Source organism: Protopterus annectens, chromosome 1.part1 (assembly GCF_019279795.1).
Source record: "Protopterus annectens isolate FY-2018-M chromosome 1.part1, PAN1.0, whole genome shotgun sequence".
NCBI lineage: Eukaryota > Metazoa > Chordata > Ceratodontiformes > Protopteridae > Protopterus > Protopterus annectens.
The window spans coordinates 1,241,753,531-1,241,769,594 of record NC_056726.1 but is presented as its reverse complement, the minus strand read 5'-3'; the positions used below and the strand labels follow the sequence as shown (position 1 = coordinate 1,241,769,594).

General features: G+C 41.2%; 1 protein-coding gene across 1 annotated transcript in view; it reads right to left on the bottom strand.

The window, feature by feature from the left end:
- Positions 1-16,064, bottom strand: part of LOC122809620 (gastrula zinc finger protein XlCGF26.1-like) — a 508,886-nt gene that overhangs the window by 175,624 nt on the left and 317,198 nt on the right. Inside the window, exon 5 of the mRNA XM_044081256.1 lies at positions 6,371-6,448. Coding sequence (XP_043937191.1) covers positions 6,371-6,448 — 78 coding nt within the window. The remainder of the gene's footprint in view (positions 1-6,370; positions 6,449-16,064) is intronic.

Sequence of the window (16,064 nt, the reverse complement as noted above, 5' to 3'; positions counted from 1 at the left end):
GATTTCCAAGGACACCAACAATAACAGAATCACCACTGATCTATTCAGAAAACCAAAGAGGGTTAACTTATTACTCCACAGTAAAAGTCTACATCCTACAAAAAACAAGTATAATGTAGTGAAATCCCAAAGCTATAGATTAACTCAAATTACCACAGAGATGGAACCATTTTTGAGAAACCTGAACAACTTAGAGAATGATTTTCCAGTGAGAGGCTATGAAAGTCAGATGTTAAAAAACATCCTGGAACCCATTATAGAACTGAAAAGGACTGAAGCACCTTCACTCAACCTCCCCAGTAGATAAATGTTAAGTAATCCCACAGAGAATAACAAATGCAAAAATAGCTGCATCCTGACATACACTTTGGATTATCACAGTATCAAAAATATTATTGAAGAAAACTGGGACATTGTCACAGGAAATCCTTTTCTGATTAACATCTTAGGTGAAGCCCCATCATTTGTTTATAGGAAGGCCAGGAATATTAGAAGCTTTGTTGAATTTAAACCTAGACCATGTGAGAAAAGCACTAAAAGATGTGAAACTAATTGTACATTTTGTATATTTATACAGCAAGGTGATAGTTTTTATTGCCCTTATTTAAAGAAGATCATTAAAACCAGTGCAGGGGGTGACTGTAACACTAAAAAAGTAATTTACAGGGCACAGTGCAATGAATGTGACGCATTCTATGTGGGCAAGACTGTAAATAAACTGAAGCAAAGGATTTCATGTCATCTGTCAGAAATCCGCTCTGGATGTAAAAATAATGCACTAGCCAAACACCTTTCTCTTCATAAAAGACACACAGGTTTTAAGTTCCAGATCCTGGATCGCATAGACATGGGTGATCTTGAAGGAGACATCCCGAATACTCTGGAGAAACATGAACTCATGTGGCAATTAAAGCTGAACTCTTTTAGAAAGCCTGGACTAAACTACTACTGTTCAATTAAAAGTGCACTGGAACTTAGAAAATTGCCACATTGTTTACATGACTAATTGTATTTTATTTTATTTTTTTCTACAAATTGGTTTTAAATGCCATTTTAAATCATTTGAAATTTAAGTGTATATTTTGTTTCCATCATCATACATATATTTTTTTATTTTATTTTTTTTTTCCGGTTCTCTTTTTTCCACTTTATTCAAAATGATGGTAATAACAATACTAACTAATTATACAATTATATAGGTTTTTAGGGTTCTTGTACACAGACCTGAAGAAGTATAGTAGGACAAAAGCGATCTTTGTTAACAATAGGTTATGAAAATAGAAACTGATTTTTACATGCAAAATGTATATGTATATATTTATAAATAATTTTTGATCGCAAAATATATTTCCAGCCATGTAGTATATTGCCTTGTATAAAATCACAAACTTAATAATCTACTTAATAATTTGGTTAAATAAGATGTACCATTAAAGTACATTAGGGCTATATATTATTATGACCGCTACTAGGTACGGCAGGACCAGCTCGAATGTCACACTGATGGGGGAAGGGATGTGAATTTAACATGTGTACCAATAACACTTTGTTTTACAGCACAATAAACTACTCCCATGCTTGATAAAAAGTATATATATATATTTAGAAAGCTTGTGAGGAAATTATTACTCTACTTTTGTTTTACTTGGATCGCTTGTCTGTGTACTTAATAAAGGATTTTCGACTGGAAACAGACTGCCTGCCTTGCTTGGATTACTTTCGAATACTTAGTAATGCTGTAGAATTATATATTTTCTATTATTACTTTTTGATTTGACAAGTTTACGTTCGCTACTTCTACTTCTATTGTCTGATCTGATTAATATACAGTGATTAACTAGAAATATATGGACTGAAAATGTTCCACACAGAGAAATTATGCCTTGTTCAAACATGCTATTACCTGAGTGAACTATAAAAAAAATTATTTTCAATATTACAAGTCCCTTTAGACAAGAAAGGAGGGTGTTATAAGAATAAATTAAAAAGGGTAGAAACAGAACAGCCAGTTAGACTTAGGGCAGACAAGTTCCTGGGGTTAAAATTAAATATAAAATGCTTTTTTAGAAGAAAAAAAGATAAAACATAAGTTTATGGTTTTATTAACTTGGTGTTTTAAACACTGTGGGTGATAATTATAATAAATTACATTGTTTTGCATTTTTTATTTTATGAATGTAGTTTTAAATTTTATTTTATAAAGGCTGTGATTTAGTGAATGGAATTGTTTTTCTGATGAAGTCATTTCGTGGCAAAAGCGTAAAGTTTTATGCTAAAAAAGACTAGTTGATTTTTCCGCTTATTCCCCTTACCTCTAGTTCACAAGTGGTTTTGTTGTTTTATTTGGGAATAGTGTTTGTTCATAAGCTTGAACAGCTTATTAGTAAGACATACAGGGAAGCTGAAAAAGAGGGAAAGAATGAATTCTCTAGATGGAAAACGATTCAGCTGAAGCTGGAACAAACGATACAGGCTTTGCATTTTGTTTTTTTTTTTTATTCTTCCCGCCTCCTTTTTCCCAGTACTAATGCATCTCTTTTAAGCATTTCCTGCATACGTTCCCAAAAAAACATTTGAGAACAATTAAAAATTGTGATCAGATGCTTTAGTTGTACACTGAATTTGTAAATGCCTTTGTGTCCTTTGGACATGATTAAGTGTGGGTTTACCCCATCTTACCATCAGTAACTTCAGTCATTTCAGACATGTGAACCTTGGATGCCATACTAACCTTCTGATGGGATTGCAGTAGCAGGCTTCTGAGCAAGTGTCGTGCATACTATGAGTTCCGAAACTTCTGTGGGTACGTTTGAGTCTGACTGAACAGTGGTGGCCATCATTTACTGAAAAAGGTATTTAAGGCTCTCACGTTTGAGTTTCAAAGTAAACGCAAGTCATGTTCTTAAGGTCTTTGGGACAAAGGACTGACAGATCATTCAGTCTTTATATGCATCATTTGCACCCAAGCAGAAAAGGAACTGGGAGGGGGATGCTTGTAAGGAACCTGCTTACCCCAATCGCACTTTCACTACCAATCTGACGGCAAGAAACAGCAATGCAAACAGAAATAAAAAGGAAGGTTCCCTAATGGGCACTTAACTGAACCAGTGAAGGCCAACGATCACGTGTAGAGCACACTGATAGGTGCAAGATCTGCATTCAGATTGGCAGCAAGACAGTTTGAGGATTTACACTCATAAGTCTACTTACGAATCCTTATACTTGCTGGCATATGTCGTACATCAGACATATGGCCTATGGAAGTTTTTAACATTGGTACCCCAAGCTGGATGTCCAGGTTATTTGATGAGGAAACCCATCAGTTTGGAATACTGCAACAGTGATCAAAAGAAGTATATACATATGTACATAAACTACAACATTTTAAACACCGAGCCTACTGAGAGGAGCAACGAATGGACATTAGATGGCTATTAACTGGAGAGAACTTGACGGTTTGAAGTCTAGCATTTTTGTCACACTTCTCTATTGAAGGAGGCCTTGAATAACCTTATCTTCACAGAACTATCTTTGGTTCACAATAATCCTGATATTTCATGCTATTTCTAGCTAGGCTTTTTTCAGGCCGCTTTCTGCACTAAACATTAGGTTAGTTAATGATTTCCTAATAACTAAATATCAATGGGCTTACACTCTGCTGGTCCTGCCTAATATTTCTTCAGCATCTGATGGGGTGACTCACAGGATGCGTATTTAGTGTCTGCACTCCTACTGTGGTCTCTCCATTACAAATTCTTGACTCATTTGCCTTTCACCTGCTAGGATATATCTAGACACTCTACTTTATTGAGGTTAACACTTCTGCTTCCTACTCTCTGGATTGCAGACCACCACAAGGTTAGATTACGGACCTAGCACTATTCACCTTCTTTATGCTACTCCTTAGGGACCCGGTTCGACAGAGAGGTTTGGTCCAATACTACTGTGTTGATGATACTCAGTATTACCTCACCTTTCATCAGGAATGCATGGTATGTGTTAATTCTTCAGCAGATGACATTGAAGTCTATAGTCTTTTGCTTGGTTCAAACTGGATTAACCATCAGTTACTGAAGCCCTTGTTACATGTTACCTTGCATTACTCTCCTGCTTTGTCACTTCAATCCATTACTTTACATGGTGGCAGTAAGCACAAGTTTCTAAGCAAAGTGCATGATGTTGGCATTATCTGCAATGATCAGGTGATACATAGGAACCAGATGTCAGCCATAGTTAAACCATCATGCTTTTATCCAAGAAATGTGGACAAAACAAAGTATTGGTTACCTCAACAGGATCTTCCTGTGGTTATTCATGCCACAGTCCTCTATCACTCTGACTACTGCAGTGCCCTATATGCTGGGCTTCTCAACACTGAGATCAACTGGTTACATCTCATGCAGATTACTGGTACACATCCTTGCCAATGTCTGTCTCTGTGCTTTAACAAGTTCTACTGGCCGTTTGATTTTGTTTACCTTTACAATCTTAATGTTTTTTTTTTCTTTTGCTTCCTAGCTTAGGTCTCCTTTACCTTAATGCTCCTCATCCCCAGGCAGTGCTCAATGCCAGCGTGGTACTTCCCAGGTCAAAGCTGGAAATGGAATACTATCACTTCACTGAGGCATTTCTGTGTGAGTGGTCTTTGTACAATTTGTTTTTAATGTAGTTTGTCAAAGCTACATTCAGTTGTGTTGTGCATGCAGCTATGTTGTGTGGGATGGCAGTACCCTCTAGCAGTTTTTTTTTCACTTTTCCCCAATGTAACATACCAAGGAGTTAGTATACAGAGTATGATTCGGGGCCAAGACCCCCACTAATATGGGGAGTGTGTGTGTGGGGGGGGGGGACACAAATTATTCTGTGTGTGTGTTTTTATGGTTTTCTTTGAAGTTATGCTTCTCTATGTTGAAAAGGAATTACGACTTTTTTTTAGAATGAGTCAATAGAACATAAGGAAAATGCTGGAAACATCAGGTGTTTGTTTATGCACTCTTCATGCTTCATGCCTTTGAAACTTACTACCACAGTTAACAACTTTTACTGATGACTCAATGAATCAGACATTACCAGGCCTATAAACGTTTCTTCTATTTTACTCTTATAATTTATTTCATAACTTTATACACTAACAGTGTTTAGTGCTTAGTGCTTCAATATTTATAACTGAAAAAAAAAAACAGAAGCAGTCTCAGAATTTGGAAATATTACTACTAATTAAGATTCCCACCCTCATGCTTATGGTAGCAAGACAGGGTAAAGTCCTTAGACTTACTAAACAGGAACTTAAATGATGGTACCACTTTTCTAACCTTTAGTAGAAGCAGTTTTGAGGTCTCTTCTTCCCTATATGCTGCCCTTGCCTCTTAGGGGTTGTACTACCACTGCTCATTCCTTCCTTCCTCCTACAGGCTGACAAAGTAGTAGTGCAGGATGATTCTTTTAGTCTTCCCTCTGTGGGTGACCTGCTGTAGCCCGGTCAGAGCCTTTGCAAGATGGACAATATGTGATGTTACGGTGTTCATCTAAACAGCACTTGCACTGTCATGTGCTGGCTAGAAAGATACTTATACCTCAACCTCTTACAGCAAGAAACCTGAACAAAGCCATAAATAAAAGGGGGCAAAGGCCCAAAAACAGGGACACATTTTACATGCTGCTCTTACAAACTTAGCAAGTTGATAGAATAACAGGTTTTGCATTAGCATGAATTTTCTGAAGGGTATGAAGTCTGAAACTCAAATGTCTCTATTTTCTAACTTCCGTCTTTAATGGTTTGCCACTAAATGGCCAGAAAACCACAATTTTATGAAAAACAGACCCAAAATAAGAAAAAAATCTAGACATTTTCCAAAAATCTGGACAGTTGGAGAGGTATGTTTTACAAGTGGAAAGCTTTACTTCAGTCTCACAGTAGCATGATTTGGCTCAGAGGATGAGAAGCCACACATCAAAACTTTGATACAATTAACAAAGGGTACTCTTTGAATTCAAAAGTACACAGACAGTAGAGATCATTAAGATGCAAGTCTAACTCTGTTCACAGTGAAACAAAAAGAGCATGCAGAAGCACTAGTCTATTTTATATGAGAGATATGATAGTGTCAGGCGTGTCAATGAATGTTGAAAATCTGATGCCAGATTCTAATGCTGTGGCAGGGAGATTACCAAAGTATGACATAATGCAAGAAACAACCCAAGTTATATTTTTAACTACATGCAGGCATCCATGTGTTACAAGTCATTGTCTGGTAAAATCAAGTTCAAGCATCTGGAATGCATTTTTGAATACCTGTTTAAATGTAATATTTCACATATCAATCATTTTTGTTCATATGCAAGCAACAATTAACCTCACCAGCTAACATACCTGGTTCAGACTTTGGCTTCAGGAATGATCTAATCCTAGTAAGTTTAGCAGATGAGAACGATGATGTGCTGTTCATACCTGACAATGAATGAAAAACAAACTACGTTAAAGAACAAATTAATGAGGAGACTCTGAAAGGACAGAGGCAGTACACAACAAAACATTGTCTCTAAACTAAAACACAACAGTACAAGAACTGTTTGTTTTCTGGCTACATGTTGGAATTTGTTAACGTTTCACTGCTTTGGAATCTAAAATACAATTTTATTTTCAAAACAGCTGTAACAGAGGAATGGAATCCTAAGAGCTGTGAGGAGGCCAGACCAGTACAAAGCTCTCTTCAGTGACTTGACCATTTATCTGTTTATTTAACATCTGTTAACCGGGATAGTCCATTTCAGCAAAAACCCCTTTTCAGGGGAGGCCTGGGGAGAAAAACTCCACAGTACAAGTAAGCAAGAAAATTTTACAAAAATTGAAGTTGAATACAATACACAATAAAACAGTTAAGCAAATGTAGGTAAAGCTCCACAGTACAGTATAGTAAGAGGCATTATATTTATATATATTATTATTATATTTTATTACATGATATTCCATTTAATTCCAAATACCTGTAAATTGGGAGGACCAGTATATGCTTCCTGCTTTCTTGACCTGAAACGAAAAAAGCTGCTCCAATATGCATGATCATTCCATTCAAAGTTCACAGTGCTTTCCCTGGTTGAGACTGAACTTGGTCATCTTTTATCAGTGCTCTATGCCAGTTAATTTCAGATAAATATAGAGCTAGTCAAACAGATATAGAAAGATAGTTTGATTTATAATTAGCACACTGAAAAGCACTGCTTTGAAAAGTATGACCATTTGAAATGAAAGTGGTTCCTTTTTGTAACCACTAGCACTCTTCATTCCACAAATATTAACAGTCCAAACTTTTGCTCAGGCTGCTAATGTTCAGGTCTCGGTTACAGAAGACACCGCCAAAGAAGTGTCGTCGGTAGTCAGGGACTGCATAGGCGTCTCGCTGAGAACCGGACCACGTGTAGCCGGTTTTGGCGTGGTGTCGGTGGAGACCGCGGACCTCGCGATTCGGTCCTTGTCCTTGCGTTTTTTGGACAAAACGGTAGTCGGAGTCTCCGACGACATTTTATAATCAAAGGCTTTACCAAAAAGGTGTTGGGCGAACTCCGCCCGACGCTTAATAGTGCATTTATTGAAAGTAGCGCAAAAGCGACAGCCCGAGACGTCGTGGTCTGGGCCTAAACAAGGTATGCAGAGGGAATGGAAATCCTTATGCGGTATTTGCTTCCCACAAGAAATACAATTGTTAACTTTTTCTGACATCGGTCTGAGGCAAGAAAAGTTTCCCCAACAGGGTACTTAGCATTAAAGAAGACTTCGGTTTCCAATTTTACGTAAATTCAGGAGCTGGCCGACCGGCACTTGCGAACTGCTTCTGCTTCGGGCACCGCGCGGCAAAAAAGACTGGAGAATATGGCGTTGGCTGTGTCCTATATACCCCTGTTGCACTGACGTCAGGAAAGAAAGCGACAACAACCGACGCCGGACCTAGACTTTGGAATTCGGTCGACCGAGGGACCGCCTGACGGCAGAGAACCCATCTGTGATTACTGCAGCTGTATGCACGATGAACATCAAAACTATTTCTGCTGTACAGAACAGTAAATAAAACATCTCTACTATAGAACCTAGAACATTAGAATGTCAGGCACCAAAAATGCCAAAAAACAATGGCTGAAACTCTCACGGGTGAAAAATTAACATTGATGCACCCCCCCCCACCCAAACTTATATATACCAACTCCACAGTTGCACCAACTAGAAAAAGGATAAATCTCACACAAAAGAGGCATCAGTGGTAGTGACACTCAAAAATGACACCAGCAGTGATTTCCCATGGGAAATAACGATTATCGTTGTGCTCTTCGGCATCTTGTGAGTTGGCCAACTGACACCTCGACCTCGTGTAGATAAAGCAAATAGAATATGTGGCAATTTTGCAGTGTTTTAGTAAGATGGTAGTCTTCCACAGTTGCTGTGTTTGTTATCTTGCATTTTAAGTGGTTTTATTTTAATATAGTGCAATAAACATATTAGTAAACTTACCAAATTCTGAGGTGGTGCTATGAATTTTGAAAGTTTCAGAAAAACTTGAAATTACAACATCTGTGATAGCAAAGGTTGCTAGTACAGATCACCTTTGGTTCTGGACTTGCCTAAACAAGTGATGGTCAAGAGAATGAGTGCTTCTGAGACTAGGTTTAAGGATGTTGGGAGAAGTTTAAAAGTCACTCTCCATTAGTTGAGACTGTTGCCAACATCCTAGCAGATAGGTAGGTTCAGTGCTAACTTTACCCCCCCCCCCTCTCACCCCCTAGAGGGCCCATCTCTATACCGGAAGAATGCAAAGTTCCTATAATCACGGCTGCACAGGTAAAAAACACACTCTCCAAAGCCAAGAACACAGCATCCATGGGACCTGACAATATCCCAGGTTGCGTTCTACACGAACTACAGAATGAACTGGCAGCCTACCTAAGTACCATGTTCAATCATAGCCTCACCTCAGGCTTTGAACCCACTGAATGGCTCACCGCGACAGTTATCCCACTCCACAAAGGGGAGCCACGACGGACCCTGGGAACTACCGCCCCATTAGCCTGACGAGCCTGGTCTGCAAGGCCATGGAACGTATCATTGTGGAACTCATAAACAAAGACATTGGTAATCTCCAAAGTCTGGACCCTACTCAGTTTGGATTTGTAAAAGGCAGATCATGTCTCCTAAACCTGACTGACTTCTCTGAAGCAGTCACCAAAGCCATAGACGAGGGTAAAATGGTTCACACAGCTCATCTAGATCTCGCCAAGGCTTTTGACACCATCCCCCACTCTGGAATTATAGGTAAGTTCACTAAACTAGGTATAAATCCCTATGTCACAAGATGGGTTGCCAAATGGCTCACGGACAGAACCCACACTGTGAAAGTAGCGGATTCCAAATCCGACATCAGACCAGTGACAAGTGGAGTACCACAGGGTTCAGTCCTGGGTCCTCTCCTGTTTGGTATCTACTTCTCTGAAGTGCAGGCCAACACAGAAGGTCTTTGCCTAACAAAGTTTGCAGATGACTGCAAACTAGGAGCCATAATCGAAACTCCTAACGATGTGGACAAACTACAAAAGGGCCTCACTGAGACAGATACCTGGTGTCAAAGCCATGGCCTGAAGCTCAATGCCAAAAAGTGTATTGTCATCCCCTTTGGTAAAAACTCTGTACCCATGAACTACCACATAGCTGGTAGTCTACTTAATGCCCAAAATGTGATAAGAGACCTTGGGACACAACTGGACAGTAGTCTCTCCTTTGATAATCACATCGCTACAGTGGTCAGGAAATCCTTCTTTATGGCTCATCTCATCACAAAAGGATTCTCATCCAGAAAAAAAGAGGTCATTGTTCCCCTCTACTCATCACTCATTAGACCCATTATAGAGTACAATGCCCCTTTTGGTATGTACCTCAGAAGACAACTACAACAACTGGAAAGATCACAGAAATACCTCACAAAGAGGATTACTGGCCTCAAACAGATGCCCTATGTAGACCGTCTAAAAAAACTACAGCTTTACTCCATCGCATATCGTCTACTCAGGGGCGGTCTCTGCCTAACATACAAAGCTATGTCAAACCCAGAGCTGTTGGACATGCTCCACTTAAAGAAATCCCAATCCCTCCGAGCTACACGCTCTAGGGACCATAACCTTGTCACCACAATAAACAGAACATGCTGGAGGGATAGATTCCTGTCCCAGAGACTTCCCATACTCTGGAACAGACTACCTATCTATGTCAAACAGAGCTCCTCATTAGCACTCTTCAAGAAAAATCTTGATGACTGGATGGGAAATGGGAAATTCACCCCGGGGATCACTTCTGTGGCTCTGCTCGACAGGGACACAGGAAAATAATTTTCTTGGGTGGCGAAAACCAGGGTATATTTTTTGGCTAGGCTTGTATGGGCCCTAGGGCCAATAGCCTAGTACCTACCTATGAACCTAAGTAAACAAATATATTAAAAAAAGGCAACTGGAAGTAGTTGAAGCTAAAAAGTTCACTACTTACAACAGCAGAACACCATGTTGTCAATGCAGAAGAATTACAGTAAAATTAGAGATATATTAACTGAAACGTATACTGAGCAACAGCTGGATGACATTTATGGCTTCTTGGATTACCAGCAGAAAAAAAAGCAATGACTTTCTGGACTTGGCGAAGGAGAAAATGGTGGGTTGAACTGGTTTCAACAAAAAGCTGATGGTTACTGAAAAGGTGCACTGTTTACCTGCAACTGATGCAAACAGGCTTATGGTTAAGTTCTGACTGATGCTGGTATAGTATGTAACTTGCTACGAGAAAAAAATACTTTGGCAGGGTATGTTGGGTAAAAGTGCTCCATAGAATGATGACTCTAACTTTGGCAGGGTATGTTGGGTAAAAGTGCTCCATAGAATGATGACTCTGTTTGAAAGACCCAATGTTCAGAATTCCTTTTTGAATTTTATCAATTAACTTTTACTATAGACATTAGGCTGAAGGTTGATCATCTCTCACCAACACACACAAAATGATCACACTTTGACATTAATGATATGCGAGAGTTGGATCAGTGCATGGGGAATGTCTTTTTGATAGGGGAGGTTCTGAGAAGGGGATATTGTAACCTCCTGATATTACGGACAGTACCCATGTATCTTCTGTGATAGTCTGCCAGGCTTTTGGGATAATCTCCCCCCGACTGTCTCCAGAGTCGGACAGTCAGGCCTCACTTCAGGAGTGCTAGAAGTGCCTACCAGAGAAGTTATCTCTGTAGCCCTGGTTCTGCGGACACCCCCCCCCCTGCTGCGAGGTTGGGGTCTTCCATTGTTATTTCCCCCTCTGCTCTGGGGGAAAATTCTCCACATGTGTCAGGGGAAGCTCCCTGGGATTTCCGGAACCACATCTTTCTGCTCTTCTGGCCTTTGGGACAGGGCCTAGATGGAACAGAAAAACGTACTCCCATGGCAGAGAGAGTTTTGCCATCTTGTTCACACCTGGTAAGAGCCTCTTACCTGAGGCCCGAACAAGGACGAGCTGTCAAAGGGAGCATTGGTAAAGGAAGACTTGAAGGGCTCTGTAAAATGACAAAGGCGCATCCATGAGTGTCTGCATAAGGCTACCCCTGTGCCTGCCGCCCTGCATGCTCCATCAGCTGCATAAGAAATGAACCGCATGGAGGAGTTAACCACTGAAGTCAGGGTCACGAGCTGAGAAGCCGCCTTGTCCGAGGCTCCTGCAGTTGTAGGACCCTGTAAGGTGTCTCCTATCTCTTTGAGTAGATCCCTTTGAAGCCTTGTAAAGTAGGACAAATAGTTCAGCGACCTCAGTGTAAAGGTCGCTGAAGAAAACATACGCTTTCCGTATCTGTCCACCGTACGAGAGTCTTTGTTCGGCGGATGGACAGATGAAGTTTCCTCCAATTCCTTCTTGGTGGCTGCTGCCACCACCATCAGCATCAACAGGAACACCTTTAGATAAAAAGAGCCTGTCTTCAGGGGCTGTAATGAATTTATTGGGCCTCCTCAGAACTGGTTCTATCATGTCTGGAGAGCTCCAAGATATCCGGCTCACTACGTGCAATAGTGGGTTGAAAGGAGTAGATACCCAAGAGGTGGAGGGTCGGGAAATGAATGCATCCAGGTATACAGACTCTTCTTCAGAAAGGGCAAAGGACTTCCAGTCACCCCTCTGTCTAAGGATTTCTAGGATGTCTGAAAAAGAGACATCTTCAGAGGGGTACCGTGGGGACCATTCTGAGTCATCCAAGTTTGTGTCTGATATCAAGGACTCAGGGGAGTCCACGTGCTTCCTCTTGCAAGTCCTCCTCCGAGGGGTGCTCAAGGGAGGTTTTGGACGAGATGGGATCGCCCAATGGGGCATCCTGGAGCATGGGTTCCCTACGCTTGGGGTGGAGGGGAGGTTCAGAGACAGATACCGGCACAGAGGGCAAAGGAGCCAATGGAGCTAAGGGTGGAGCTGTCTCAGCAGACAGCATGCTCCTCATCACCTCGAAGCTGTCGCGGTCTCGACCCGAAAGAATCTCCGGCTCTGAAGAAGCAGGAGACTTCCTCCAAACCGAGGGCAATGGCTGCGAAGCCGATGTAGGAGCCGAGCGGCCCTGCACCGAACCTCCGAGAGGGAGAGTAGGGACGGATAAGGGTCCAATGCCACTCCCCCCTCGGAGTCGACGAGGGAGCGTTCACCTCCAGATCCTTCAACAGAAGGAAGTATCGAGGAGATCAGAGAGTTAGTCGGAACCGAAAAACTAGAGGAGGTTACTGGAACTGATGTTTCCACCATTACGACTTCCATGCACTCCGGCTCCGAACTCAGAGGAGGAATCAAGACAGGTGTTGTTTGGGCTGTCAGCACCATTTCCATCTGGGATGGGCCCAAAAGTATTTTGGCTAGTGATGGTGTCTTAAGAAACCTCTTTACCACCCTCTGCACATTATCATCCGAAAGGCTCCTGGATGACCGAGAGGAGTGTGTCAAAGACCGGTGACTGCCCACCACAGATTGCAACAATGGAGACTGTGGAGCGGACCGCACCAGTTCCAAGGTAGGAGACCTGGAATGCTTATGGGAGCTTACTGGCTCCAAAGACACAGATAGAGCTGTAGGTGCAGATGCCTTCTCAGAACCGAAAGTTGGGTCTGACTTAGCTTGTGGTTTATCCTTTTCCTTAGACGGGATCAAACTCGGAGCTGAAGAGGATGAAGGCTTGACTTTATCCGATTTTTTTAGCTGGCTGAGTCCCCTTCATGGCAGTATCAATGGGGCTCTTCAGCAAACCTCGCAAGATAAGCTTGTTTCTTCTCTCCTGCAGGACTCATGAACTAAAGGCATGACAGAGCACGAGTTCTGCAGGTAAAGAGGTCCTAAACAATATACACAACCCGTGTGCCCATCCGTAAGGGACATCCTTTGGCAAAACAAGTCGCATTTTTTGAAACCAGAAGGTTTTGAATCCTTTGACAGAATATGAAAAAAACAGCACTATAATTAAGGCTATACACTGCTAATAAGAAGACTACGAAGCACTCTGTATAGCTAAACAAAGAGGAAAAACTATTGGCAATAAAGTACAGTTGTGTACACTTACCATAAATGTAGATGTTGGAGTGTATTCACTGATGCAATCATCACATTTGGGTTATCTGCCTACAGGTAGCCCTCAGCCGGCCTGAATATAACTGTCTTCCGATTCTGCGTCGAATGAGGTTGCTTCTTCCTTGACGTCAGGACGCCAGGGGTATAAAATATGCAGGCGATGCCATTACATCAGTTTTTCTTGCCTCAGATGTCAGGTGCCCCCACAACAGGAAGCAATTATATGGTATGGTAAACCTCCATCAAAAAGCAAATACACAAGAAAAAATAAATATACCAACAAGAAGGAAAGGTAGAGCCAAGAGACGTCGGAGGCTGGAGGGAGGGTAAAGTACAGTTGTGCATACTTACCATAAATGTAGATGCTTGAGTGTATTCACTGTTGCAGTCATTACATTTGGGTAATCTGCTGGCAGGTTGCCCTCAGTTGGCCTGAATTCCAAAGACTTGGGTCCTGCATTGGTTGCTGTCTCCTCTTCCATGACGTCAGGTCACCAGGGGTAAAAAACATGCAGCCGATGCCATTTTCTTTAGTTTTTCTTGCCCCCGATGTCAGGTGCCCCCAAAAAGGTAGCAAAAAAAATATATATATATATATATATATATATACATATATATATATATATATATATATATATATATATACATATACACATGCATCAATATAAACTTTACCCTCATCTACAAGCAAATACATCACATAGGTTGTAGAAGATAGAGAAGGAAAGATAAACTCCAAAATGACAGGGGGATGGCGGGAGGGTAACCTGGACTGCAACAGTGAATACACTCAAACATCTACATTTATGGTAAGTATACACAACTGTACTATGTTCTTCGTGTTTCACTGTTGCAGTCATTACATTTGGGTAGAATCCCAAAGCTATGGTTGGGAGGCTGGAGCTAAACAGCATTAGGTGCGGCTATAAGGCCCTGCAGCACTGCAGTGGCAAAGCCAGCCCTGGACTTAAGAGTAGAGAGGCAAATGGTAATGCTTTGTAAAGGTGTGAACAGAAAGTACAGTTTTGTACCTACCATAAATGTAGTTGTCCGATAGGTATGCATCTGCAGTCATCACATATGGGTTGTCCTGCCTCAGGCAGCCCTTCGGTCGTCCGGATTCCAAAGTCTGGGTCTGGCCTCGGCTGATGTCGCACTTTCCCCGACGTCAGAGCGTCTGGGGTATAAAAGCATCAGCCAACGCCATCTTCCTCAGTTTTTCTTGCCCCAGATGCCAGGTGCCCTCTAGGAAGGCTAAATTTGGGGAAATGCAATAAAATTGCAATAAAATTCCAAACATTTGCAAAAAAAAAAATATATATATATATATATATATATATATATATATATATATATATATATATATATATATATATATATATATATATATACAAACAAATACACCATAATAGATCCCCCAGCTAGCTAATAGAGGGGTAAGCACCCTAGGAATACCACAGAGGGGAAGGAGGGAGGGTAAACCTGACTGCAGATGCATACCTATCGGACATCTACATTTATGGTAGGTACAAAACTGTACTATGTCCTTCAAGGATGCATCTGCAGTCATCACATATGGGTAGAATACCATAGCCAATCTGGGGGTGGAGGTACTAAGTAAATGAAGGTGTAGTTAATATACCCTGCAGGACTGCCATAGCAAAGCCTGCTCTGGATCTGGAGTATAAAGGTAAATTGTAATGCTTGGCAAATGTATGCACGGAGCTCCATGTAGCAGCTTCTAAAATGTCCTTGGTAGCCACCCCTCTTAGGAAAGCTGTGGTGGTGGCTGTGGCTCTCGTGGAATGAGGTCTAATGTTTCCTGGCACAGTTTTTCCATGAAAGGAGTAACAAAAACGAATGCAATTTCCTATCCATTTTGAAATTGTCTGCTTGGAAATTGCTTTTCCTTGTGCCCCAGCAGCATATGCTACAAACAACTGGTCACTCTTTCTGTAACTTTTAGTTCGGTCCAAGTAGTAGCGCAATTGTCTGTGTATGTCCAGGGTGTGCAGAAGTTTCTTCCCTTTATTTTGTGGTTTTGGGAAGAATGTAGGCAAGTGAATTGCTTGGTTGAAGGATACCCTGGATACCACCTTTGGCATAAATGTAGGATTGGTTCTCAAAGAAACTGTCTTGATGAAAGATAAGAAATGGCTGCTCTGCCATTAAAGCTTGTAACTCAGATACTCTTCTTGCTGAGGTTATGGCCAGAAGGAATGCAGTTTTCCAAGACAGAAACTGTAGATCCGCCGATGCTGTTGGTTCAAAGGGAGGAAGTATTAGTTTTTCCAACACAAAGTTAAGGTCCCAAGTAGGTAGAGGTGGTTTCCTTGGAGGATTGATGTTTTTGATTCCTCTTAGAAACTGTCTTAGGAGAGGATGTGAGAAGACAGGTGGATTAACATTGTATTCTGCTGAAATTGCTGAGGCATGTATCTTAATGGAAGAGTAAGAC